General features: G+C 45.4%; 1 protein-coding gene across 3 annotated transcripts in view; it reads right to left on the bottom strand.

The window, feature by feature from the left end:
• The window catches only part of LRPPRC (leucine rich pentatricopeptide repeat containing), a 491,686-nt gene that overhangs the window by 144,372 nt on the left and 320,177 nt on the right, over positions 1 to 27,137 (bottom strand). For all 3 annotated transcript variants that reach the window (XM_063918355.1, XM_063918354.1, XM_063918356.1), the window contains exons 24-25: positions 25,605 to 25,729; positions 6,059 to 6,162 (exon numbers count right to left, since the gene is read on the bottom strand). In XM_063918355.1, the coding sequence (XP_063774425.1) occupies positions 6,059 to 6,162; positions 25,605 to 25,729 (229 nt within the window). The remainder of the gene's footprint in view (positions 1 to 6,058; positions 6,163 to 25,604; positions 25,730 to 27,137) is intronic.

The following is a 27,137-nucleotide window of genomic DNA, read 5'->3' on the forward strand; positions in this document are numbered from 1 at the left end:
ATAGAGGATAAACAGCGAGTCAGATTTCCTGACTCCAGCCGTCCTGGAAACATATATTTTCCGGGTCCTGACAACGTCTAGCAACTTTGAGTCCTCCAAGTCCCTAGTAGCCGCAGGCACCACAATAGGTTTGGTTCAGGTGAACGCTGAAACCACCCTAGGGAGAAACTGAGGACGAGTCCTCAATTCCGCCCTGTCCGAATGGAAAATCAGATAAGGGCTTTTACAGGATAAAGCCACCAATTTTGACACGCGCCTGGCCCGGGCCAGAGCCAACAGCATGACCACTTTTTCTGTGAGATATTTTAACTCCACAGATTTAAGTGTGTCAAACCAATGTGACTTTTGGAACCCAAAAACCACCTGGAGATCCCAAAAGTGCCACTAAAGGCACAAAAGGAGGCTGTATATGCAGTACCCCTTTAACAAATGTCTGAACTTCAGGGACTGAATGAAGCTAGTTCTTTTTTGGAAGAAAATTGACAGAGCCGAAATTTGAACCTTAATGGACCCCAATTTCAGGCCCATAGATACTCCTGTTTGCAGGAAATGTAGGAATCGACCCAGTTGAATTTCCTCCGTCGAGCCTTACTGGCCTCGCACCACGCAACATATTTTCGCCAAATGCGGTGATAATGTTTTGCGGTTACATCCTTCCTGGCTTTGATCAGGATAGGGATGACTTCATCCGGAATGCCTTTTTCCTTCAGGATCCGGAGTTCAACCGCCATGCCGTCAACGCAGCCGCGGTAAGTCTTGGAACAGACAAGGTCCTTGCTGGAGCAGGTCCCTTCTTAGAGGTAGAGGCTACGGATCCTCCGTGAGCATCTCTTGAAGTTCCGGTTACCAATTCCTTCTTGGCAAATCCGGAGCCACTAATATAGTGCTTACTCCTCTCCATCTTATCAATCTCAGTACCTTGGGTATGAGAGGCAGAGGAGGGAACCCATACACTGATTGGTACACCCACGGTGTTACCAGAGCATCTACAGCTATTGCCTGAGGGTCCCTTGACGTGGCGCAATACCTGTCGAGTTTTTCCCAACGGTTTATAATCATGTGGAAGACTTCTGGGTGAAGTCCTTACTCTCCCGGGTGGAGGTCGTGCTGAGGAAAACTGCTTCCCAGTTGTCCACTCCCGGAATGAAAACTGCTGACAGTGCTATCACATGGTTTTTCGCCCCGCGAAGAATCCTTGCAGCTTCTGCCATTGCCCTCCTGCTTCTTGTGGCACCCTGTCTGTTTACGTGGGTGACTGCCGTAATGTTGTCCGACTGGATCAACACCGGCTGACCTTGAAGCAGAGGTCTTGCTAAGCTTAGAGCATTGAAAATGGCCCTTAGCTTCAGGACATTTATGTGAAGTGATGTCTCCAGGCTTGACCATAAGCCCTGGATATTCCTTCCCTGTGTGACTGCTCCCCAGCCTCGCAGGCTGGCATCCGTGGCCACCAGGACCCAGTCCCGCATGCCGAATCTGCGGCCCTCTAGAAGATGAGCACTCTGCAACCACCACAGGAGGGATACCCTTGTCCCTGGTGACAGGGTTATCCGCTGAAGCATCTGAAGATGCGACCCGGACCATTTGTCCAGTAGGTTCCACTGGAAAGTCTTGCGTGGAATCTGCCGAATGGGATTGCTTCGTAGGAAGCCACCATTTTTACCCAGAACCCTTGTGCATTGATGCACTGAGACTTGGTTCGGTTTTAGGAGGTTCCTGACTAGCTCGGATAACTCCCTGGCTTTCTCCTCCGGGAGAAACACCTTCTTTCTGGACTGTGTCCAGGATCATCCCTAGGAACAGAAGACAAGTCGTCGGAACCAGCTGCGATTTTGGAATATTGAGAATCCAATCGTGCTGCCGCAACACTACCTGAGGTAGTGCTACACCGATCTCCAACTGTTCCCTGGATCTCACCCTTATCAGGGAATCGTCCAAGTAAAGGATAACTAAAATTCCCTTCCTTCGAAGGAATATCATCATTACGGTCATTACTTCAGTAAAGACCCGGGGTGCCGTGGACCATCCCTACGGCAGCGTCTGAACTGATAGTGACAGTTCTGTACCATAACCTGAGATACCCTTGGTGAGAAGGGTAAATTTTGACATGAAGGTAAGCATCCTTGATGTCCCGAGACATCATGTAGTCCCCTTCTTCCAGGTTTGCAATCACTGCTCTGAGTGACTCAATTTTGAATTTGAACCTCTGTATGTAAGTGTTCAAAGATTTTAGATTTTAGATTTTAAAATCGGTCTCACCGAGCCGTCTGGCTTCGGTACCACAATAGTGTGGAATAATACCCCGTTCCCTGTTGCAGGAGGGGTACCTTAATTATCACCTGCTGGGAATACAGCTTGTGAATGGCTTCCAAAACTGCCTCCCTGTCAGCGGGAGACGTCGGTAAAACAGACTTTTGGAAACGGCGAGGGGAATACGTCTCGAATTCCAATTTGTACCCCTGAAATATTACCTGAAGGATCCAGGGGTCTACTTGCGAGTGAGCCCACTGCGCACTGAAATTCATTGAGAACGGGCCCCCACCGTGCCTGAACTTGTAAAGCCCTAGCGTCATACTGAGAGCTTGGCAGAGGCGGAAAAGGGTTTCTGTTCCTGGGAACTGGCTGATCTCTGCAGCCATTTTCCTCTCCCTCTGTCACGAGCAGAAAAGAGGAACCCTTTTGTCCGCTTGCCAACCAGGACTGCGCCTGATAATACGGCGTCTTATTTTGAGAGGCGACCTGGGGTACATCCCCCTTTTTTTTTTAAGGCAATACTTCCAAATGCCGTTTGGAATCCGCATCACCTGACCACTTTACTGGTATAATTGGACAACGCACTTATACTTGATGCCAGTCGGCAAATATTCCGCTGTGCATCATGCATATATAGAAATGCATCTTTTAATTGCTCTATAGGCAATAATATACTGTCCTTATCTAGGATATCAAATTTCCAGTCAGGGAATCCGACCACGCCAACCCAGCACTGCACATCCAGGCTGAGGCGATTGCTGGTCGCAGTATAACACCAGTATGTGTGTAAATACATTTTAGGATACCCTCCTGCTTTCTATCAGCAGGATCCCTAAGGGCGGCCATCTCCAGAGAGGGTAGAGCCCTTGTTCTTACAAGCGTGTGAGCGCCTTATCCCCCCTAGGGGGTGTTTCCCAACGCACCCTAACCTCTGGCGGGAAAAGGTATACTGCCAATAACTTTTTAGAAATTATCAATTGTTATCGGGGGGAAACCCACGCATCATCACACACCTCATTTTATTTCTCAGATTCAGGAAAACTACAGGAAGTTTTTCCTCACCAAACATAATACCCCTTTTTTTTGGTGGTATTTATATTATCAGAAGAGTGTAAACTTTTTCCATTGCCTCAATCATGCAATGTGTGGCCCTATTGGAAATCACGGTTGTCTCTTCACCGTCGACACAGGAGTCAGTATCCGTGTCGGCGTCTGTATCTGAGGTAACGGGCGCTTTAGAGCCCCTGTATGAGACGTCTGGACATGCACAAGCTGAGTAGCCGGCTGTCTCATGTCAACCACTGTCTTTTATACAAAGCTGACACTGTCACGCAATTTCAACAGTACATCCACTCAGGTGTCGACCCCCCAGGGGGTGACAACACTATTACACACACTCTACTCCGTCTCCTCATCATTTTTCTCCTCATACATGTCGACACAAACGTACCGACACACAGCACACACACAGGGAATGCTCTGATAGAGGACAGGACCCCACTAGCCCTTTGGGGAGACAGAGGGAGAGTTTGCCAGCACACACCAGAGCGCTATATATATACAGGGATAACCTTATATAAGTGTTTTTCCCTTTATAGCTGCTGTATTGTTTATACTGCGCCTAATTTGTGCCCCCCTCTCTTTTTTAACCCCTTTCTGTAGTGTAGTGACTGCAGGGGAGAGCCAGGGAGCTTCCCTCCAACTGAGCTGTGAGGGAAAATGGCGCCAGTGTGCTGAGGAGATAGGCTCCGCCCCTTTCTCGGCGTCCTTATCATCCGTTTTCTTGTATGATTTGGCAGGGGTTAAATGCATCCATATAGCCCAGGAGTTATATGTGATGCATTTATTTTAGCCATAAAAGGTTTTCTATCGATTTATTGCGTCTCAGGGCGCTGCCCCCCCAGCGCCCTGCACCCTCAGTGACCGGAGTGTGAAGTGTGCTGAGAGCAATGGCGCACAGCTGCGGTGCTGTGCGCCTACCTTTATCTGAAGACAGGAAAGTCTTCTGCCGCCGATTTTTCCGGACCTCTTCGCTCTTCTGGCTCTGTAAGGGGGCCGGCGGCGCGGCTCCGGTGACCCATCCAGGCTGAACCTGTGATCGTCCCTCTGGAGCTAATGTCCAGTAGCCTAAGAAGCCCAATCCACTCTGCACGCAGGTGAGTTCGCTTCTTCTCCCCTTAGTCCCTCGATGCAGTGAGCCTGTTGCCAGCAGGTCTCACTGAAAATAATAAACCTAAACTAAAACTTTCACAAAGAGCTCAGGAGAGCCCCTAGTGTGCACCCTTCTCGTCGGGCACAGAAAATCTAACTGAGGCTTGGAGGAGGGTCATAGGGGGAGGAGCCAGTGCACACCAGGTGATCCTAAAGCTTTCTTTAGATGTGCCCTGTCTCCTGCGGAGCCGCTATTCCCCATGGTCCTTACGGAGTTCCCAGCATCCACTAGGACGTCAGAGAAAAATGTGATATTTTATCTATTAAGCCTTTTGGATATTAGATTGCTTTTCATTTACATGATCAGCCAGCGCTGGTAAACTTTGTAAGCACCTTATTCTACATTCATCCCTTCTTATGAAATGGTTTTTATGGCACTTACGAGTATCACTGAGGGTGAAAGGGAGGGTGCCCTTAAGCATACTTGTGCCCGTTGCTTCAGACTCATGTCCCCCTGATTATACATAGTTAGTTGCCTGGTCTGGAACCTACGATTCATTTGTCTTGCACCTAGAACTGCAAGTTTACCTATGTGATGGTTTGTATTAAATGTATTCTGTACATTTTCCCCTTTATAGTTTAACTATATGTATGTGTCTTTGTACGTTTTATTCCCCTCCCTCGCCACTCCTTTTCTTCTTTCCGTACTCACGGGACAACACAAACTGGTGCACGGGTGTAATGGTTAGCATTACTGCCTCACAACACTGAGGTCATGGGTTCAATTCTCACCCTGGTTAATTGTCTCTTAATGGAAAAAAAAAATAACCCTAACGTGAATGTGTGCGCATGTACATGTGGTAGGAAATATAGATTGTAAGCTATACTGGGGCAGGGGCTGATGTGAATGGGCAAATCTTCTCTGTAAATCGCTGCGGAAAATGTGTGAGCCATATAAATAACTGGTAATAAATAATAAAATACCCTCTCCTCAAACTTACACAAAATCTTTAACAAATAGATGAATAGTATATAAGAAAAGAAGAAGAAAAAAATGACAGTGTCTGGTTTGGCTTATCAGTTTCAGAAAGCAACATTTCAGTCAACTCCAGATAAAATATACTAAGTCCTAACAGACCAAGTGTGTCACCTACCCCTTCCTCTAAGCTGCTTATCACGGCAGGAGGTGGCCAAAGAATTAAACAAAAAAAAAGTATATTAAATGAAGATGCCAAATACTAGCACTTGGCTGATTAACTTAAAGAAAATAACTAAATATAAGTCTTGCCAAGGACACAACAAATTAAGAACAAAGAATTCCTTACCAAGGAGGATTAAGCAACTTTACACTCATGAATGCTGCTTTAATTTGTTACACAATTCAAAATTTGTTATGCAAGAATTCTGTTCTTACTAGATTCAGCACGTGAGGAAACAAATGACCATAAATCAAGGAGATGCTCCTATAATTACATTGATAAAGCCATACTTTCTCACCTAGTCAATTCAGTATGCAATTTCTCCTGCCTTCCCATTGTGAGAGCTAGATTCTATTATTCTTCTTGTTCATATTAATTAAAGGTTACAACATTAAATGTATTCCAAATAAACATGTACATGACAGTGATTAGAAGACAGCATTTACAAGTCTCACCTCTATAATGTTCTTAGCCTCACTGTACTTTCCCGTTTGGATAAAGGCAAAGAATAGGTCATGTAGCATTACTCTTTCACCCAAGTCACTTAAAACGTCCACAGCTGTAGGGGGAGGGGGAAAAAAAGTTACTTTCAGGGGTTTTATTAATTTAAATAAATGTGTGTCTGTATCATCACACCATATTCTAATAAATTCACTACCTTAAACTGACCTCCAAAAAAAACAAACCAAAAATCTTTATGGTTTAATTATAGTGTAAATCATTTTACCAGAATAATACTATAAAGTAGTAAATCTCTTGTACTTTAAAACAATTTGCAAGAATAGGACACTGACTAGCTGTCAAATACGCATATTTCATCAAAAACTATAATTTTCTGTGTTTTGTATTATTTTTGTGTTATTTAAAAGCGATTTTGTAAAAAAACTAAATTAGCCTAGGTTTGACCATTAAAAAATATCACCACTTTAAATCCCAAAACCAACCTAGGTTTGATCTTCAAAAATGAATAAAAATTACCAAGGCAAAAATTATCACTCACTTTATTACCTAGAGAATGAAGAACGGTCTACATAACGGTGCTAGCTTAGCTAGATATTCTCAGTCAGAATAAAGTTAATTATATATTCTTTTCTGTAAACAATATACAAGGTGTGGCTACTAAATAAAGAGACTAATGCTATAATTTAAGTTTAATTATATTAAGTACAGTTTAACTCCATTCCCCTTCTATGTACTCCTCTTCTGCATCCACACGCCGCTGCATTCTTATTTTCCATTGGTCAAAGCCATGCTGTAGCTCATTATCTGTCAGCTGTCTCAACAGCTTTGTTATTGTTTTTTTCTTTAGCTTAGTAATTGATGCAAAACAGGTTTCCATAAGTACAGATTTGACTTTAGGGATAATAAAGAAGTCACAAAATGCTAGGTCTGGCGAGTGTTCTAGCACTGCAATCTGTTTCTCGGCCAAAAACTGCTTCACAGAGAGAGCTGGGTAGGCTGGTGCATTGTCCTGATGAAGGATGAAACCACTTATCCACAACTCTGGCCTCTTTCTTTTGAGTCTTTATAACATTTTTGCAGTAATGTCATATCGCTGTTGTGCCTTCTGATACCCAGTCTGACAAACAGCCATTGATATAAAAAAAAATAATTAACATGGCTTTAAATTTGGATTTGCTATGATGTGCTTTCCTCATTCTTGGTTATGATTGTGTTTTCCAGTGCATGGACTGCTGTTTTGTCTAAGTAGTGTACTGGAAGATCAATGTTTTGACACAGGTAATACATTTATCTAATAAATGTGAATTTTAAAAAAAATATCTTTTAAAAATTTGCTTTTGATTTCTTTTCTGCTCAGCAGTGAGACGCCTAGGAACCATCATAGCACAAACCTTTGTCAAAACTTGGCTAATAGCTTCTTTGTCGATGTTTACCATTTTTGCTATTATTCGGATACAGAGTTGACAGTCAGTTTGAACAAGTTTTCCCACATTTTTATTTGTTTCTTATGTGCAAGGCCTTCCATCCTGGAAGGCACTGTACATTAAGAAACAAATAAAAATGTGGAAAAAATTGTGCAATATCGTCACGACAGTCACTAAATTTTTTGTGCCACTCAAACATATGTGCATGTGACATACAATATGCCCCATAAATCTCTGTTAGCATACAGAAAGATTTAGTATGCATTTTGTTAATTTTTACTAAAAATGTTAACTTAACACGTTACTCTACTTTTGAAAGAAGCATTTTTACGATGCACAGGCAAAAAACCGAACAATTTTGAAAGCTGTGTGACAGCAAACTAACTGTGCAAGAGGGCTAAAAACTTGCAAGACCATTTTAGGATAGTCCAAGGTCAATGTTCTTCCACTCACTTTTAACTCAAGCTGTATGGTTTATTTTTTACAAGTACAGTCTTGTAATTTAATAGCTAGACATGCAAAAAAAAAATCCTAGTTTTTGTCATATGGAAAGTGGTGCGATAGTGGCCAGTGGAACAATCACATTAGCAGTTTTTGGGATACAGCTTCCATAGTCAGTTGTTTACAGGAAACAGCAAGTGCCATGAAAAAAAAAAGTGACTTAAATGTTATAGTCTAAAGAAAAATGTTGTCATTTTCCCACATCAAAACTGATTTTGCATCAATCTAAACTATGATCCAACAAACGTATGCCTTAACACCACAGGTAAAACGGCCATAATCCTTACCCATCATAGACAGTTAGAAACCAAGGAAGGGAAATGAGTAGACAACAGCCCAAAACCGCTAGGTTTATTACCAATTATCAATAAAGACATTGGACATTCCACATCCCTCAAATATATTGACCACCAAAAGAGGTGTGTACACATAAATAGAGTGGGTGGAGGTACACTCAGAGACTAAAATAAGATTTTACTTACCGATAAATCTATTTCTCATAGTCCGTAGTGGATGCTGGGGACTCCGTCAGGACCATGGGGGAATAGCGGCTCCGCAGGAGACAGGGCACAAAAGCAAGCTTTTAGGATCACATGGTGTGTACTGGCTCCTCCCCCTATGACCCTCCTCCAAGCCTCAGTTAGGTACTGTGCCCGGACGAGCGTACACAATAAGGAAGGATCTTGAATCCCGGGTAAGACTCATACCAGCCACACCAATCACACCGTACAACTTGTGATTTGAACCCAGTTAACAGTATGATAACAATGAAGTAGCCTCTAAAAAAGATGGCTCACAACAATAATAACCCGATTTTTTTGTAACAATAACTATGTACAAGTAATGCAGACAATCCGCACTTGGGATGGGCGCCCAGCATCCACTACGGACTATGAGAAATAGATTTATCGGTAAGTAAAATCTTATTTTCTCTAACGTCCTAGTGGATGCTGGGGACTCCGTCAGGACCATGGGGATTATACCAAAGCTCCCAAACGGGCGGGAGAGTGCGGATGACTCTGCAGCACCGAATGAGAGAACTCCAGGTCCTCCTCAGCCAGGGTATCAAATTTGTAGAATTTAGCAAACGTGTTTGCCCCTGACCAAGTAGCTGCTCGGCAAAGTTGTAAAGCCAAGACCCCTCGGGCAGCCGCCCAAGATGAGCCCACCTTCCTTGTGGAATGGGCATTTACAGATTTTGGCTGTGGCAGGCCTGCCACAGAATGTGCAAGCTGAATTGTACTACAAATCCAACGAGCAATAGTCTGCTTAGAAGCAGGAGCACCCAGCTTTTTGGGTGCCTACAATATAAACAGCAAGTCAGACTTTCTGACTCCAGCCGTCCTGGAATTATATATATATATATATATATATATTTTCAGGGCCCTGACAACGTCTAGCAACTTGGAGTCCTCCAAGTCCCTAGTAGCCGCAGGCACCACAATAGGTTGTTTCAGGTGAAACGCTGACACCACCTTAGGAAGAAACTGGGGACGAGTCCGCAGTTCTGCCCTGTCCCGAATGGAAAATCAAATATGGGCTTTTGTAAGACAAAGCCGCCAATTTTGACAATCGCCTGGCCGAGGCCAGGGCCAACAGCATGGTCACTTTCCATGTGAGATATTTCAAATCCACAGATTTGAGTGGTTCAAACCAATATGATTTGAGGAATCCCAACACTACGTTGAGATCCCACGGTGCCACTGGAGGCACACAAGGGCTGTATATGCAATACTCCCTTGACAAACGTCTGGACTTCAGGAACTGAAACCAATTCTTTCTGGAAGAAAATCTATAGGGCCGAAACTTGAACCTTAATGGACCCCAATTTGAGGCTCATAGACACTCCTGTTTGCAGGAAGTGCAGAAATCGACCTAGTTGAAATTTTTTCGTGGGGCCTTCCTGGCCTCACCCACGCAACATATTTTTACCACATGTGGTGATAACGTTGTGCGGTCACCTCCTTCCTGGCTTTGACCAGGGTAGGTATGACCTCTTCCGGAATGCCTTTTCCCTTAGGATCCGGCGTTCAAACCGCCATGCCGTCAAACGCAGTCGCGGTAAGTCTTGGAACAGACAAGGTCCCTGCTGGAGCAGGTCCTTTCTTAAAGGCCGATGCCACGGTTCCTCTTGGAACAGACATGGTACTTGCTGAAAGCAAATCCCTTCTTAGCTCCCGAGGCCATTAGTCCTCTGTGAGCATCTCTTGAAGTTCCGGTTACCAAGTCCCTCTTGGCCAATCCGGAGCCACGAGTATAGTTCTTACTCCTCTATTCTTATAATTCTCAATACCTTGGTTATGAGAAGCAGAGGAGGGAACACATACACCGACTGTTACACCCACGGTGTTACCAGGACGTCCACAGCTATCGCCTGAAGGTCTCGTGACCTGGCGCAATACCTGTCCCATTTTTTGTTCGGGCGGGACGCCATCATGTCCACCTTTGGTCTTTCCCAACGGTTCACAATCATGCGGAAAACTTCCCGATGAAGTTCCCACTCTCCCGGGTGGAGGTCGTGCCTGCTGAGGAAGTCTGCTTCCCAGTCGTCCACTCCCAGAATGAACACTGCTGACAGTGCTATCACATGATTTTCCGCCTAGCGAAAAATCCTTGCAGTTTTGCCACTGCCCTCCTGCTTCTTGTGCCGCCCTTTCTGTTTACGTGGGCGACTGCCGTGATGTTATCCCACTGGATCAATACCGGCTGACCTTGAAGCAGAGGTCTTGCTAAGCTTAGAGCATTATAAATTTGCTCTTAGCTCCAGTATATTTATGTGGAGAGAATTCTCCAGACTTGATCACACTCCTTGTGTGACTGCTCCCCAGCCTCTCAGGCTGGCCTCCGTGGTCACGAGCATCCAATCCTGAATGCCGAATCTGCGGCCCTCTAGAAGATGAGCACTCTGTAATCACCACAGGAGAGACACCCTTGTCCTTGGATATAGGGTTATCCGCTGATGCATCTGAAGATGCGATCCGGACCATTTGTCCAGCAGATCCCACTGAAGAGTTCTTGCGTGAAATCTGCCGAATGGAAGCGCTTCGTAATAAGCCACCATTTTTACCAGGACTCTTGTGCAATGATGCACTGACACTTTTCCTGGTTTTAGGAGGATCCCGATTAGCTCGGATAACTCCCTGGCTTTCTCCTCTGGGAGAAACACCTTTTCCTGGACTGTGTCCAGAATCATCCCTAGGACCAGCAGACGTGTCGTCGGAACAACTGCGGTTTTGGAATATTTAGAATCCACCCGTGCTGTCGTAGAACTACTTGAGATAGTGCTACTCCGACCTCCAACTGTTCTCTGGACCTTGTTCTTATCAAGAGGTCGTCCATTTTCTTTGAAGACGAATCCTCCTTTCGGTCATTACCTTGGTAAGGACCCGGGGTGCCTTGGACAATCCAACGGCATCGTCTTGAAACTGATAGTGACAGTTCTGTACCACGAACCTGAGGTACCCTTGGTGAGAAAAGGCAAATTTTGGGACATGGAGGTAAGCATCCCTGATGTCCCGGGACACCATATAGTCCCCTTGTTCTTTTCTATCACTGCTCTGAGTGACTCCATCTGGATTTGAACCCTTGTAAGTGTTCAAATTTTTCAGATTTAGAATAGGTCTCACCTAGCCTTCAGTACCACCATATAGTGTGGAGTAATACTATAATTTTATTATCACCTGCTGGGAATACAGCTTGTGAATTGTTTTCAATACTGCCTCCCTGTCGGAGGGAGACATTGGTACAGCAGACTACAGGAACCTGCGAGGGGGGAAACCTCTCGACATTCCAATCTGTACCCCTTGGATACTACTTGTAGGATCCAGGGGTCCTGTACGGTCCCAGCGTCATGCTGAGAACTTGGTAGAAGCGGTGGAGGGCTTCTGTTCCTGGGAATGGGCTGCCTGCTGCAGTCTTCTTCCCTTTCCTCTATCCCTGGGCAGATATGACTCTTATAGGGACGAAAGGACTGAGGCTGAAAAGACGGTGTCTTTTTCTGCAGAGATGTGACTTAGGGTAAAAAACGGTGGATTTTCCAGCAGTTGCCCTGGCCACCAGGTCCCATGGACCGACCCCAAATAACTCCTCCCCTTTATACGGCAATACATCTTTGTGCCGTTTGGAATCTGCATCACCTGACCACTGTCGTGTCCATAAACATCGTCTTGCAGATATGGACATCGCATTTACTCTTGATGCCAGAGTGCAAATATCCCTCTGCGCATCTCGCATATATAGAAATGCATCCTTTAAATGCTCTATAGTCAATAAAATACTGTCCCTGTCAAAGGTATCAATATTTTTAGTCAGGGAATCCGACCAAGCCACCTCAGCTCTGCACATCCAGGCTGAGGCGATCGCTGGTCGCAGTATAACACCAGCATGTGTGTGTATACTTTTTAGGATATTTTTCAGCCTCCTATCAGCTGGCTCCTTAAGTACGGCCCTATCCGTAGATGGTACCGCCACTTGTTCTGATAAGCGTGTGAGCGCCTTATCCACCCTTAGGGGTGTTTCCCACCGCGCCTTAACTTCTGGCGGGAAAAGGTATACCGCCAATAATTTTCTATCGGGGGAAACCCACGCATCATCACACACTTCATTTAATTTATCTGATTCAGGAAAAACTACAGGTAGTTTTTTCACCTCACACATAATACCCTTTTTTGTGGTACTTGGAGTATCAGAAATATGTAACACCTCCTTCATTGCCCTTAACGTGTGGCCCTAAAAGAAAATACGTTTGTTTCTTCACCGTCGACACTGAAATCAGTGTCCGTGTCTGGGTCTGTGTCGACCGACTGAGGTAAATGGGCATTTTACAGCCCCTGACGGTGTTTGAGACGCCTGGACAGATACTAATTTGTTCGCCGGCCCTCTCATGTCGTCAACCGGCTTGCAGCGTGTTGACATTGTCACGTAATTTCCATAAATAAGCCATCCATTCCGGTGTCGACTCCCTAGAGAGTGACATCACCATTACAGGCAATTTGCTCCGCCTCCTCACCAATATTTTCCTCATACATGTCGACACACACGTACCGACATACAGCACACACATAGGGAATGCTCTGATAGAGGACAGGACCCACTAGCCCTTTGGGGAGACAGAGGGAGAGTTTGCCAGCACACACCAAAACGCTATAATTATCCAGGGACAACCTTTATATAAGTGTTCCTCCCTTATAGCATTTTAATATATATACATATCGCCAAATCAGTGCCCCCCCTCTCTGTTTTAACCCTGTTTCTGTAGTGCAGTGCAGGGGAGAGCATGGGAGCCTTCCCACCAGCCTTTCTGTGAGGGAAAATGGCGCTGTGTGCTGAGGAGAATAGGCCCCGCCCCCTTTTCGGCGGGCTTCTTCTCCGGAGTTTTAGATATCTGGCAGGGGTTAAATACATCCATATAGCCTCAAGGGCTATATGTGATGTATTTTTCGCCATACAGGTATTATACATTGCTGCCCAGGGCGCCCCCCCCCAGCGCCCTGCACCCTCCGTGACCGCTGTGTGAAGTGTGCTGACAACAATGGCGCACAGCTGCAGTGCTGTGCGCTACCTGATGAAGACTGAGAGTCTTCTGCCGCCTGGTTCCGGACCTCTTCATCTTCAGCGTCTGCAAGGGGGGTCGGCGGCGCGGCTCCGGGACGAACCCCAGGGCGAGCCCTGTGTTCCGACTCCCTCTGGAGCTATGTCCAGTAGCCTAAGAATCCAATCCATCCTGCACGCAGGTGAGTTGAAAATCTCTCCCCTAAGTCCCTCGATGCAGTGAGCCTGTTGCCAGCAGGACTCACTGAAAATAAAGAACCTAAAAACTTTTTCTAAGTAACTCTTTAAGAGAGCCACCCAGATTGCACCCTTCTCGGCCGGGCACAAAAACCTAACTGAGGCTTGGAGGAGGGTCATAGGGGGAGGAGCCAGTACACACCATGTGATCCTAAAAGCTTGCTTTTGTGCCCTGTCTCCTGCGGAGCCGCTATTCCCCCATGGTCCTGACGGAGTCCCCAGCATCCACTAGGACGTTAGAGAAAACTATTATGCTTAGCAGAGGAAACACTTTTTTTGGTGCATTCTGCCTTTGTCTCACTAAAATGTAACATTCATTAGATATAGTAAAAGAAGAAATCAATTGCGCAAAGTGTTCACACAGTTAATGTATATAAATATCCTTTGTTTCTGCTGCTGAATAGTCCTTTTATGCAGTCTCCTCCATATAGAGCCGTACCATAGGCTCAATTTTGCACATGTAAAGAAAGAAGAAGAAGAACAGGGGTGCACGGTATAAGTATGTTGATTTAAAAAAAAAAAATTATTCAAGTATATGCTCACATACATCTCAATAAAGAATCAGCAGCCTCACGGACTAAGAGCAGCGCCTCCGGACAGCACCAATAAAGACACGACAGCCGCAGCTTATCCACAGGTCCTGGCTCGGTATCACACCCAGTCAGGTGAGCAGATTGTGACGTCAATACGTCTAGCGTCACGCAACCACGCCAGCGCGTTTCATCACATGGACTTCATCAAGGGGTGATGAAACGCACTGACATGATTGCGCCCCTCTTCTTCTTTTGTTTTATTAGATATATGTTAAAATATAAACATAAAATAAGTGAAAAGGACGCAAAAGCACTGCCTTAGGTAGTGGACAGGGAGAGAGGGGGGCCCGTTCGTGCACAAGGGGCCCCCGTGTGTCCGAGACAAACACCTTTCTATCCTAGGAGGCTTGTGGATAGCGTAATTTTGCAGACTTGCATGACCCTGCAATACATTGTAACAGGGAACAGCACTATCATTAAGCACCGATCAACTTGCCACCACTTTTGTCCTTATAACAGCCAGGAGCTGCATGTGTGAACCACTCACTTTTGTTAACTGTGATATTTTTACACACATTTGAAAGCAACACTCCGCTGTAGTGAAACGGAGTGATTTATTCTTTAAATCCTCTCATTGGATGCTACCCTAGGAAGGACCCCTGCACTGTAACACCAGGGCCAGCCTGGAGGAAGACATCGAACACCAGAAACTGTATTTTACTTTCATTTCTCCAACAGGTGGATTTATTGGAGGTATGCTCACTCAGTTATTCACTGCAATCATTGCACATAACAGAATAGCAGCTGTCTGTTCTATTCATATCACCTGTATTGTCCCTTTTTTAACTTTGTGCGCGCTGTGGTGTAACTGCTACCTATATAAGTCTACAATTGCTTTGGCAACATTATCTACTATTTACTGTTCTATAATGCTTTTATGTGAAAAGAAAATAACCTCTATTTATGGTAATTCTAATTCTCCAGATAATGACGAGTACAAAATCTTGTACTAATTTAGGCTATGATCTTTACCCTGCAACAATTATCTATGTTTCATAATCATTTTGCAAATTACTAGATACTGAAGTCAAATAGCATGGAGATATTTAGTTACTTATGTGCAAGGAAAGTCGGTGGACTTTCAAACTTTATAATAAGGCACTGCAATTATGAAATTATTAATTGCAGTGCCTTTTTATGACCATGAAGACTCTCTCATACACCCCTATACAGTTTTTTATGGTATGACATCAATCACAGCCATACCTCACTGTATATGTCCAATTCCGTCTGATCTAAGCAGTGTTGGGCCTGGTTAGTACTTGGATGCAGATCACCTGGAAATACCAGGTGCTGTGAGAATATCCGCTTAGCACCACAATTTCCCACATTTTTTTCAGTAAAGTTTATATTTCTTTTTTCTTTATTTTTCGTTTTCCTAAAAAGGTCTTCAGCCTATTCAACAACAGGCAATTTTGATTGGTGTAGTTAAATTATTTTATCCAATATAACATACTCTGTATAGGTGTTACTCTAAGTTGGTTTATTCATTTTTTTCTAGTCTACTATCACTATTGGCAGACTGCTGTTATATATCAGGCAAATTACAGCATTGATACCTGATGTACTAGTTTATAATGTTTGCATTGTCCTCAGCAAGTGATAAAAGTTCGAAGTCTCAAAAATGTAATTTGTTTGAAGTTATGGGGGCACTGTGTGGGTGTCTATGGGGGCAGTGTGTGCCTTGGGGGGTCCTGCCTATTTTGTCAGCCCTGGGCCCCACAATTTCTGATGTTATTTTTTAACATATATCTAATACAAGTTAAATTTTACTAAGACATGGGCAGAGTACCCCTCCAAAAAAGAGCCTCTTCTTTCTTCTACTGATAAACATCCTAGACAGCACTGACAAGACATCAAGTGTATGATGGGTGTGCAGAGGGGTCTATGCAAAGTTGCATGCGCTCAAACTACTTGGTGAAGCAGCTGGACAAGTCCGTAGCAGGTATGTCTTCTATATGCTGGATGAAGGTCTCCACTGCAGATTCTGGTGAATCAAGACAAATCCCACACATCTTGCCTTGATTTGTGGAAACACAAAGTCACTGCAGGGGGCCAGGTCTGGGCTGTATGGTGGATGACCAAGCCCCTGGAAGCGTTCATGGGCCAGAAAATCTACCACTTTCCTGGACTTGTATGCAGGTGCACTGTCGTGATGGAGCAGGGCACCACAAATGCAAGTTCTTGGATGGAGCCTGGAAAATGCAGCAGGCCTTAGTTGGAGTATCAGTCCCCAGTGGCGGTGTGCTGCTGCATGAGTGAAATGGTAGCAACCTGATCAGTTTTGGCATAAAAAACAGCAACCATCTGCTTGGCTACGCTGCACTCACGGTGGAACTTTTGTGGCAGCACCTCCAACTGGAGTCCACTAGACGGACTGTTTGGTGTCGGGGGGTGAAACTGTAGATCCAGGATTCATCGCCACAGATGATCTCCCAGACAGAGTTTGAGCGACCGTCATCAAAACTCGTCCAGCATGTTGTAGCACCAAGTTCAGCTGATGGGGCACCTAGCATGCAGAAACTTTGCTCAGGCTAAAGCTTTTCATGGAGTATTAAGTGGATGGATCCAGACGAGATGCCTATTTCCTTTAACTGGGCCACGACCACCCAGGCATCCACCTCAACTAAGGGCCGCACAGCAGCAATGTTCGCTCCTCATCTTCCATGCCGAAACTTTGGAAAACTCTCAAACACAGTGGTTCAGGGCGGTGCTTCCTCCATAAAAGCAGCTTTCAGTCGGTCAAAACTCTCTCGCTGTTGCAGACCACTCTTGTAGTCAGATCATGGCACTCCAGAGGCATCTGTTGAGCTCCATAGCGAGTTTGTGAAGGAAGTGAACATGCTGTTTTTTTCGGTGTGCAGTGCTGCTTATAGAATGTTCTATGCCTTGACGTTTCACAAAAGCTTCAGTCAGATTACAGTTCACAACCAGACAGTAAGATTGTGTCTACTCTACACCTATGCACTACACGTCCAATGCGGAAAGTTATATCAGGACCTTATGTATCCAATCAAAGTATTTAATATTTTCTTTTATTATTTTATACAGGTTGAGTATCCCTTATCCAAAATGCTTGGGACCAGAGGTATTTTGGTTATCGGATTTTTCCGTATTTTGGAATAATTGCATCCCATAATGAGATATCATGGTGACGGGACCCAAGTCTAAGCACATAATGTATTTATGTTTCATATACACCTTATACACACAGCCTGAAGGTCATTTTAGCCAATATTTTTTATAACTTTGTGCATTAAACAAAGTGTGTGTACATTCACACAATTCATTTATGTTTCTTATACACCTTATACACACAGCCTGAAGGTCATTTAATACAATATTTTTAAATACTTTGTGTATTAAACAAAGTTTGTGTACATTGAGACATCAAAAAACAAAAGTTTCACTATCCCACTCAAAAAAGTCCGTATTTCGGAATATTCCGTATTTCGGATATTTGGATATGGGATACTCAACCTGTATAATGTGCTTTAAAAATGCTACCTTAAAGTAGATTGGATGCTCTGCGCAACTTCTTCACTTGTCCATTTCTCTATTCTTTTCACTGCTTGTTACCTCTGTCCCTTTGCTCAGTTTTATGACTGGTGTCTTAGACACAGCAGAACTAGAAATGTAACTGAAAAATAAGAATTTACTTACCGATAATTCTATTTCTCGGAGTCCGTAGTGGATGCTGGGGTTCCTGAAAGGACCATGGGGAATAGCGGCTCCGCAGGAGACAGGGCACAAAAAGTAAAGCTTTTACAGGTCAGGTGGTGTGTACTGGCTCCTCCCCCTATGACCCTCCTCCAGACTCCAGTTAGGTACTGTGCCCGGACGAGCGTACACAATAAGGGAGGATTTTGAATCCCGGGTAAGACTCATACCAGCCACACCGTACAACTTGTGATCTAAACCCAGTTAACAGTATGATAACAGAGGAGCCTCTGAAAGATGGCTTCCTAAACAATAACCCGAATTAGTTAACAATAACTATGTACAAGTATTGCAGATAATCCGCACTTGGGATGGGCGCCCAGCATCCACTACGGACTCCGAGAAATAGAATTATCGGTAAGTAAATTCTTATTTTCTCTATCGTCCTAAGTGGATGCTGGGGTTCCTGAAAGGACCATGGGGATTATACCAAAGCTCCCAAACGGGCGGGAGAGTGCGGATGACTCTGCAGCACCGAATGAGAGAACTCCAGGTCCTCCTTTGCCAGGGTATCAAATTTGTAAAAATTTACAAACGTGTTCTCCCCTGACCACGTAGCTGCTCGGCAGAGTTGTAATGCCGAGACCCCTCGGGCAGCCGCCCAAGATGAGCCCACCTTCCTTGCGGAATGGGCCTTAACAGATTTAGGCTGTGGCAGGCCTGCCACAGAATGTACAAGTTGAATTTTGTTACAAATCCAACGAGCAATCGACTGCTTAGAAGCAGGTGCACCCAACTTGTTGGGTGCATACAGTATAAACAGCGAGTCAGATTTTCTGACTCCAGCCGTCCTTTAAATGTATATTTTTAAGGCTCTGACAACGTCCAACAACTTGGAGTCCTTCAAGTCGTCTGTAGCCGCAGGCACTACAATAGGCTGGTTCAGGTGAAACGCTGATACCACCTTAGGGAGAAAATGCGGACGCGTCCGCAGCTCTGCCCTATGTCGAATGGAAAATTAAATAAGGGCTTTTATAAAACAAAGCCGCCAGTTCAGATACTCTCCCGGCCGAAGCCAGGGCCAGTAACATAGTCACTTTCCATGTGAGATATTTCAAATCCACATTCTTTAGTGGTTCAAACCAATTGGATTTGAGGAAATCTAAAACTACATTTAGATCCCACGGTGCCACCTTAGGCACCACAGGAGGCTGTATATGCAGTACTCCTTTGATAAAAATCTGGACCTCAGGGACTGAGGCCAATTCTTTTTGGAAGAATATTGATAGGGCCGAAATTTGAACCTTAATAGATCCCAATTTGAGACCCATAGACAATCCTGATTGCAGGAAATGTAGGAAAACGACCCAGTTGAAATTCCTCCATCGGAGCACTCCGCTGCTCGCACCACGCAACATATTTTCGCCAAATACGGCGATAATGCTTCGCGGTGACTTCCTTCCTTGCCTTTATCAAGGTAGGAATGACTTCTTCTGGAATGCCTTTTCCTTTTAGGATCTGGCATTCAAACGCCATGCCGTCAAACGCAGCCGCGGTAAGTCTTGAAAAAGACAAGGACCCTGCTGAAGCAGGTCCCTTCTCAGAAGTAGAGGCCACGGATCGTCCGTGACCATCTCTTGAAGTTCCGGGTACCAAGTCCTTCTTGGCCAATCCGGAGCCACTAGTCTTACTCCTCTTTGCCGTATAATCCTCAATACCTTTGGTATGAGAGGCAGAGGAGGAAACACATATACCGACTGGTACACCCAAGGTGTTACCAGCGCGTCCACAGCTATTGCCTGCGGATCTCTTGACCTGGCGCAATACCTGTCCAGTGTTTTGTTGAGGCGAGACGCCATCATGTCCACCATTGGTTTTACCCAACGGTTTAATAGCATGTGGAAAACTTCTGGATGAAGTCCCCACTCTCCCGGGTGAAGGTCGTGTCTGCTGAGGAAGTCTGCTTCCCAGTTGTCCACGCCCGGGATGAATACTGCTGACAGTGCTATCACGTGATTCTCCGCCCAGCGAAGGATCCTGGCAGCTTCTGCCATTGCCCTCCTGCTTCTTGTGCCGCCCTGTCTGTTTACATGGGCGACTGCCGTGATGTTGTCCGACTGGATCAACACCGGTCTTCCTTGAAGCAGAGGTTCCGCCTGGCTTAGAGCATTGTAGATTGCTCTTAGTTCCAGAATGCTTATGTGAAGAGACTTTTTCAGGCTCGACCACACTCCCTGGAAATTTCTTCCCTGTGTGACTGCTCCCCAGCCTCTCAGGCTGGCATCCGTGGTCACCAGGATCCAATCCTGCATGCCGAATCTGCGGCCCTCCAATAGATGAGCCTCCTGCAACCACCACAGAAGGGATACCCTTGTCCTCGGCGACAGGGTTATCCGCAGGTGCATCTGAAGATGCGACCCTGACCATTTGTCCAACAGATCCCTTTGCATGGAATCTGCCGAAAGGGATTGCTTCGTAAGAAGCTACCATTTTTTCCCAGGACTCTTGTGCATTGATGTACAGACACCTTTCCTGGTTTTAGGAGGTTCCTGACCAGGTCAGATAACTCCTTGGCTTTTTCTTCGGGAAGAAAAACCTTTTTCTGAACTGTGTCCAGAATCATCCCCAGGAACAGCAGACGAGTTGTCGGCATTAATTGGGATTTTGGAATATTCAGAATCCATCCGTGCTGCTTTAGCACCTCTTGAGATAGTGCTAAACCCATCTCTAGCTGTTCTCTGGACCTTGCCCTTATTAGGAGATCGTCCAAGTATGGGATAATTAATACGCCTTTTCTTCGAAGAAGAAATATTATCTCGGCCATTACCTTTGTAAAGACCCGAGGTGCCGTGGACAAACCAAACGGCAGCGTCTGAAACTGATAGTGAGTTTTGTACAACGAACCTGAGGTACCCCTGGTGTGAGGGGTAATTGGAACGTGGAGATACGCATCCTTGATGTCCAAGGATACCATAAAGTCCCCTTCTTCCAGGTTCGCTATCACTGCTCTGAGTGACTCCATCTTGAACTTGAACTTCTTTATGTACAGGTTCAAGGACTTCAGATTTAGAATAGGCCCTACCGAGCCATCCGGCTTCGGTACCACAAAAAGAGTGGAATAATACCCCTTCCCTTGTTGTAGAAGAGGTACCTTGACTATCACCTGCTGAGAATACAGCTTGTGAATGGCTTCCAAAACCGTCTCCCTTTCTGAGGGGGACGTTGGTAAAGCAGACTTCAGGAAACGGCGAGGTGGCTCTGTCTCTAATTTCAACCTGTACCCCTGAGATATTATCTGCAGGATCCAGGGATTTACCTGCGAGTGAGCCCACTGCGCGCTGTAATTCTTGAGACGACCGCCTACCGCCCCCGAGTCCGCTTGCGAAGCCCCAGCGTCATGCTGAGGCTTTTGTAGAAGCCGGGGAGGGCTTCTGTTCCTGGGAAGGAGCTGCCTGTTGCTGTCTCTTCCCTCGTCCTCTGCCTCGTGGCAGATATGAATAGCCCTTTGCTCTCTTATTTTTAAAGGAACGAAAGGGCTGCGGTTGAAAGGTCGGTGCCTTTTTCTGTTGGGGAGTGACTTGAGGTAGAAAGGTGGATTTCCCGGCCGTAGCCGTGGCCACCAAATCCGATAGACCGACCCCAAATAACTCCTCTACGCATCGCCTGTCCACTGTCGTGTCCATAAAGCTCTTCTGGCCGAAATGGACATAGCACTTACCCGTGATGCCAGTGTGCAGATATCTCTCTGTGCATCACGCATATAAAGAAATGCATCCTTTATTTGTTCTAACGACAGTAAAATATTGTCCCTGTCCAGGGTATCAATATTTTCGATCAGGGACTCTGACCAAACTACCCCAGCACTGCACATCCAGGCAGTCGCAATAGCTGGTCGTAGTATAACACCTGCATGTGTGTATATACCTTTTTGGATATTTTCCATCCTCCTATCTGATGGATCTTTAAGTGCGGCCGTCTCAGGAGAGGGTAACGCCACTTGTTTTGATAAGCGTGTTAGCGCTTTGTCCACCCTAGGAGGTGTTTCCCAGCGCTCCCTAACCTCTGGCGGGAAAGGGTATAAAGCCAATAACTTCTTTGAAATTAGCAGTTTTTTATCGGGGCACCCCACGCTTCATCACACACGTCATTTAATTCTTCTGATTCGGTAAAAACTACTGGTAGTTTTTTCACACCCCACATAATACCCTGTTTAGTGGTACCTGTAGTATCAGCTAAATGTAACATCTCCTTTATTGCCAAAATCATATAACGTGTGGCCCTACTGGAAAATACGGTTGATTCGTCACCTTCACCACCGGAATCAGTGCCTGTGTCTGGGTCTGTGTCGACCGACTGAGGCAAGGGGCGTTTTACAGCCCCTGACGGTGTTTGAGGCGCCTGGACAGGCACTAATTGAGTGTCCGGCCGCCTCATGTCGGCAAACGACTGCTTAAGCGAGTTGACGCTATCCCGTAATTCCACAAATAAAGGCATCCATTCTGGTGTCGACCCCCTAGGAGGTGACATCCTCATATTTGGCAATTGCTCCGCCTCCACACCAATAACGTCCTCATACATGTCGACACACACGTACCGACACACAGCAGACACACAGGGAATGCTCTATACGAAGACAGGACCCACTAGCCCTTTGGGGAGACAGAGGGAGAGTCTGCCAGCACACACCAAAAAGCGCTATATATGACAGGGATAGCCTTATGATTAAGTGCTCCCTTATAGCTGCTTTTATATTAATATATTGCCATTTATTTTGCCCCCCCTCTCTGTTATACCCTGTTTCTGTAGTGCAGTGCAGGGGAGAGACCTGGGAGCCTTCCTGACCAGCGGAGCTGTGACAGAAAATGGCGCCGTGTGCTGAGGAGATAGGCCCCGCCCCTTTTTCGGCGGGCTCGTCTCCCGCTATTTAGTACATTTAGGCAGGGGTAAATATCTCCATATAGCCTCTGGGGCTATATGTGAGGTATTTTTAGCCTTTTTAAAGGTTTTCATTTGCCTCCCAGGGCGCCCCCCCCCCAGCGCCCTGCACCCTCAGTGACTGCCGTGTGAAGTGTGCTGAGAGGAAAATGGCGCACAGCTGCAGTGCTGTGCGCTACCTTAAGAAGACTGCAGGAGTCTTCAGCCGCCGATTCTGGACCTCTTCTTGCTTCAGCATCTGTGAGGGGGCCGGCGGCGTGGCTCCGGTGACCATCCAGGCTGTACCTGTGATCGTCCCTCTGGAGCTTCATGTCCAGTAGCCAAGAAGCCAATCCATCCTGCACGCAGGTGAGTTCACTTCTTCTCCCCTCTGTCCCTCGTTGCAGTGATCCTGTTGCCAGCAGGAATCACTGTAAAATAAAAAACCTAAGCTAAACTCTCTAAGCAGCTCTTTATGAGAGCCACCTAGAATTGCACCCTTCTCGGCCGGGCACAAAAATCTAACTGGAGTCTGGAGGAGGGTCATAGGGGGAGGAGCCAGTACACACCACCTGACCTGTAAAAGCTTTACTTTTTGTGCCCTGTCTCCTGCGGAGCCGCTATTCCCCATGGTCCTTTCAGGAACCCCAGCATCCACTTAGGACGATAGAGAAACTATAGTATCTTTTTTTTTAATCAAATATAAAGTTTTAGAAAGGAAAATCTATGCAGGCAGCCATAGGGAGGAATAAAAAAACCCACTGGCCACAGCAGTACATGTTCTGAATGAAAAGGTGATTCTCGATTACAGATCAATTACAAAATGTATGGCTATTATACACAAAAGCTGCAGAGAACGCTCGTCAAAAGAGTCTGGAGTTAGAATGAAGTATGGCCGCTGATGTTTTAATTAATTATCCATGAAAACATGGGAGGGCATCAGGATAATATTGTGAGCATAATACCTGTCATTCATTAGCCTTTGTTGAAATGTCTGGAGTAACCATGGACTCTTTGGATAAAAAGGCTGCTCTATGGGAAGGCTTGTAATTAAATGCTTAGGTTAGCTAAATGTTCTAAGTGCTACAAAAAAGCCTTTTATCTTAGGCTTCTGGTATACACATTTCTTTTAAAAATGGTTTCGGAGCACGCAGATTAGATATGTCCAAGCAGCAATGAGATGACATGAATTAGGCATTGTCAGCCCACACAATAAGAACTACACTTGAGCTCTTTGCAGTTCAAGGAATAACCACTTAAAGTGTACAAAAAAGGGAAAAAGAGGGAGAAGAAAAAACACACAAGTACTGGATGAGGGACTGGAACGGATACAATATATCAGGCATCTAGATATAAGTAGTCTAAAAATCTGCTTTATCAAACACACTGAGTAACTGAATGTCAGCACGGTGGTACAGTGGTTATCATTGAAGCCCCACAGCTCTGGGGTCCTGAGTTCTATTCCCTATGTGTGTGGAGTCTGTATGTTCTGCATATGTTTGCGTGCATCTCATTCAGGGAACTCTTACACTGCAAAAATATACTGGCAGGTTACTTGGAGGCTGACTAAATTGTGCCCTACTATGTGTATGATGATGTATGTGTGCTCGGAAACTTAGCCTGCAAACTCCAATGGGCCAGGGACTTATGTGTAACTGGTGCCAGTAAATAAATCAACCATATCAAGAATAAGTTGCAATGATATAACCTGGCCCCATACATTAAGATACAAACAAAACAGTTTTGTTGTTTCTGGGAGAACTGGCAAAACATTGTGAAGTCACTCACATTTTGTAGCCTAGAACCACAATTAATAACATAACCTTTTAATGCATTAGAAACTAGAGAATCTCATGAGCCAGAAGTTTCATGGATTCAGTATTCATATCAATTTCTTAAATACTGTTATTTTTTTCTTGTTCCTAAATAAATAGACCAGGGGTGTCAAACTCGTTGCCCTCCAGCTGTTGTGGAACTACACATCCCAGTATGCCCTGCCAGAGCTGCAGCACTCCCAAATACAAAATTAGTGGCAGGGCATGCTGGGGTGTGTAGTCTCACAGCAGCGATAGGGCTGCGAGTTTGGCATCCCTGTAGTAGACCATTCCGAGACTTGCTTTGATGGTTTATGTTCAACACATGCTGGCTCATCTTTCTGTGGACAGGCTCTGGAGCAGGTAGATTAGGCCATGGTCTGGACAGATCAGTAAAGGGCCGTACTGACGGGGAGATTTCCCAAAGAGATGTGTGCTGTGCGGTCTAGCACAGACCGCTCAGCACAGCGTGATGTGCTGAGCAAGATGGGGGGGGGGGGGAGGGACACAGACATGGGAGGGCCGCTCATTTCACCCAGCGGTGAAATGAGCGACCTGCTAGTCTGTGCCTACATGCAGGCCAATCTAGCACCAGCGATAGCGACGCGTGGGACCGCGCATCGCTGTCACCGGCACCCCTACACACGGAGCGATGTTCACCTAATTTCTAAGCAATCTAGTCAGATTGCTTAGAAATTAGCTGAACATTGCTCCGTGTGTACGCCTCTTTAGACTTTCAATTAGTCTTGATTTGGTAAAAACGGGAGTGTGGGGAGAAATTCATCTGTTATTAGGAAAACACAAATATGAAATGCAAAAATGTACCAATCTCTTATCCCGACATACCTTCCCTTAGCAAGTCCGTTTCTCCTTTCTCCACCAGTACCCTTAGGATTTCATGACATAAAGGAGTGCATTTGTATTTCTTGGCGCATTCAATCATGGCTTCCACAGCAGAGGCAATATTCTCTCTATTGGTACAAAACAGGAAAAGAGAATTCATGTGACACAAAAGGACACAGAGACAGGCTAAAATAAAAATAAACTAATAAATTTCAATTATACATAATTGCTGGGCATCAGGCTTGCTTAGTCGGCATTCACTGCAATAAACAGTAAGGAAAAAAGTTTGACATTGTGACGACAAGTCATGTGTGTAACTTATTTTATACAACCTTGGGGTTGATGTACTGTATGAAGAAGTGAAAGAGTGGAGACATGAACCAGTGGATTGGTTGCTCATAGCAACGAACCTCTACTTTACATACCATTTTATAGCACATACTTGAGAAAAGCTACCTTGAAGCCAATGATCACTACTGGCAGCTTCTACACTGGGCCACTTCTCCGCTCTTTTCACTCTTTGATATACCAACCCAATTTAAACAATTACTAGCACTGATCAGAAGTGTAAATATATGAGATAAGCAGGATTATGCCTATGAAGGATGGGTGTTTTCTATCAGTACACACAACACGATACCAGCGAATTAGCGCAAAAGATATTTATCAGGGGACATCTGTGTTATCTGGTCTCTCAGCTTCAGGACTTGAGACTATGGTGGTCATTCCGAGTTGATCGCTAGCTGCATTCGTTCGCTGTGCAGCGATGAGGCAAAATAACGGCACTTCTGCGCATGCATATGCGGCGCAATGTGCACGCGCTTCGTACTATTACAACAAACGATGTTGTTTCTCACAGGGTCTAGCGAAGCTTTTCATTCGTACTGGTTGCCGCAGTGTGATTGACATGAAGTGGGCGTTTCTGGGTGTCAACTGACCGTTTTCAGGGAGTGTTCGAAAAACCGCAGGCGTGGCTGGGCGAATGCAGGGCGTTTGTGACGTCAAAACAGGAATTGAACAGTCTGTAGTGAGTAGGTTTTGAGCTACTCTAAAACTGCACAAAAAAACATTGCAGCAGCTCTGCGATCCTTTCGTTCGCACTTCTGCTAAGCTAAAATACACTCCCAGTGGGAGGCGGCATAGCGTTTGCACGGCTGCTAAAAACTGCTAGCAAGCGAACAACTCGGAATGACCACCTATGTACTAAACCTTGGAGAGAGATAAAATGGAGAGAGATAAAGTACTGTAACAGCCAGTCAGCTCCTAACTCCCATGTTACAGGCTGTGTTTGAATAATGACAGGAGTTGGTTGGTTGGTACTTTGGGGGTCATTCAGAGTTGAGTGCACGCTGCTGATTTTCGCAGCACAGTGATCGGGTAAAAAAACCTGCAAAACTGCACATGCGTATGCACACGCGTGTCGTACGGGTGCAAACAGCATTGTTGCTGTGCAATGCTTCTAAAGACTATTCTGTTTGCACAGCCGATTGCAAGGAGAAGGACAGGAAGAGAGCGTTTATGGGTGTCAACTGACCG

This window comes from Pseudophryne corroboree, chromosome 4 (genome assembly GCF_028390025.1).
Source record: "Pseudophryne corroboree isolate aPseCor3 chromosome 4, aPseCor3.hap2, whole genome shotgun sequence".
In the NCBI taxonomy this organism is placed as follows: domain Eukaryota; kingdom Metazoa; phylum Chordata; class Amphibia; order Anura; family Myobatrachidae; genus Pseudophryne; species Pseudophryne corroboree.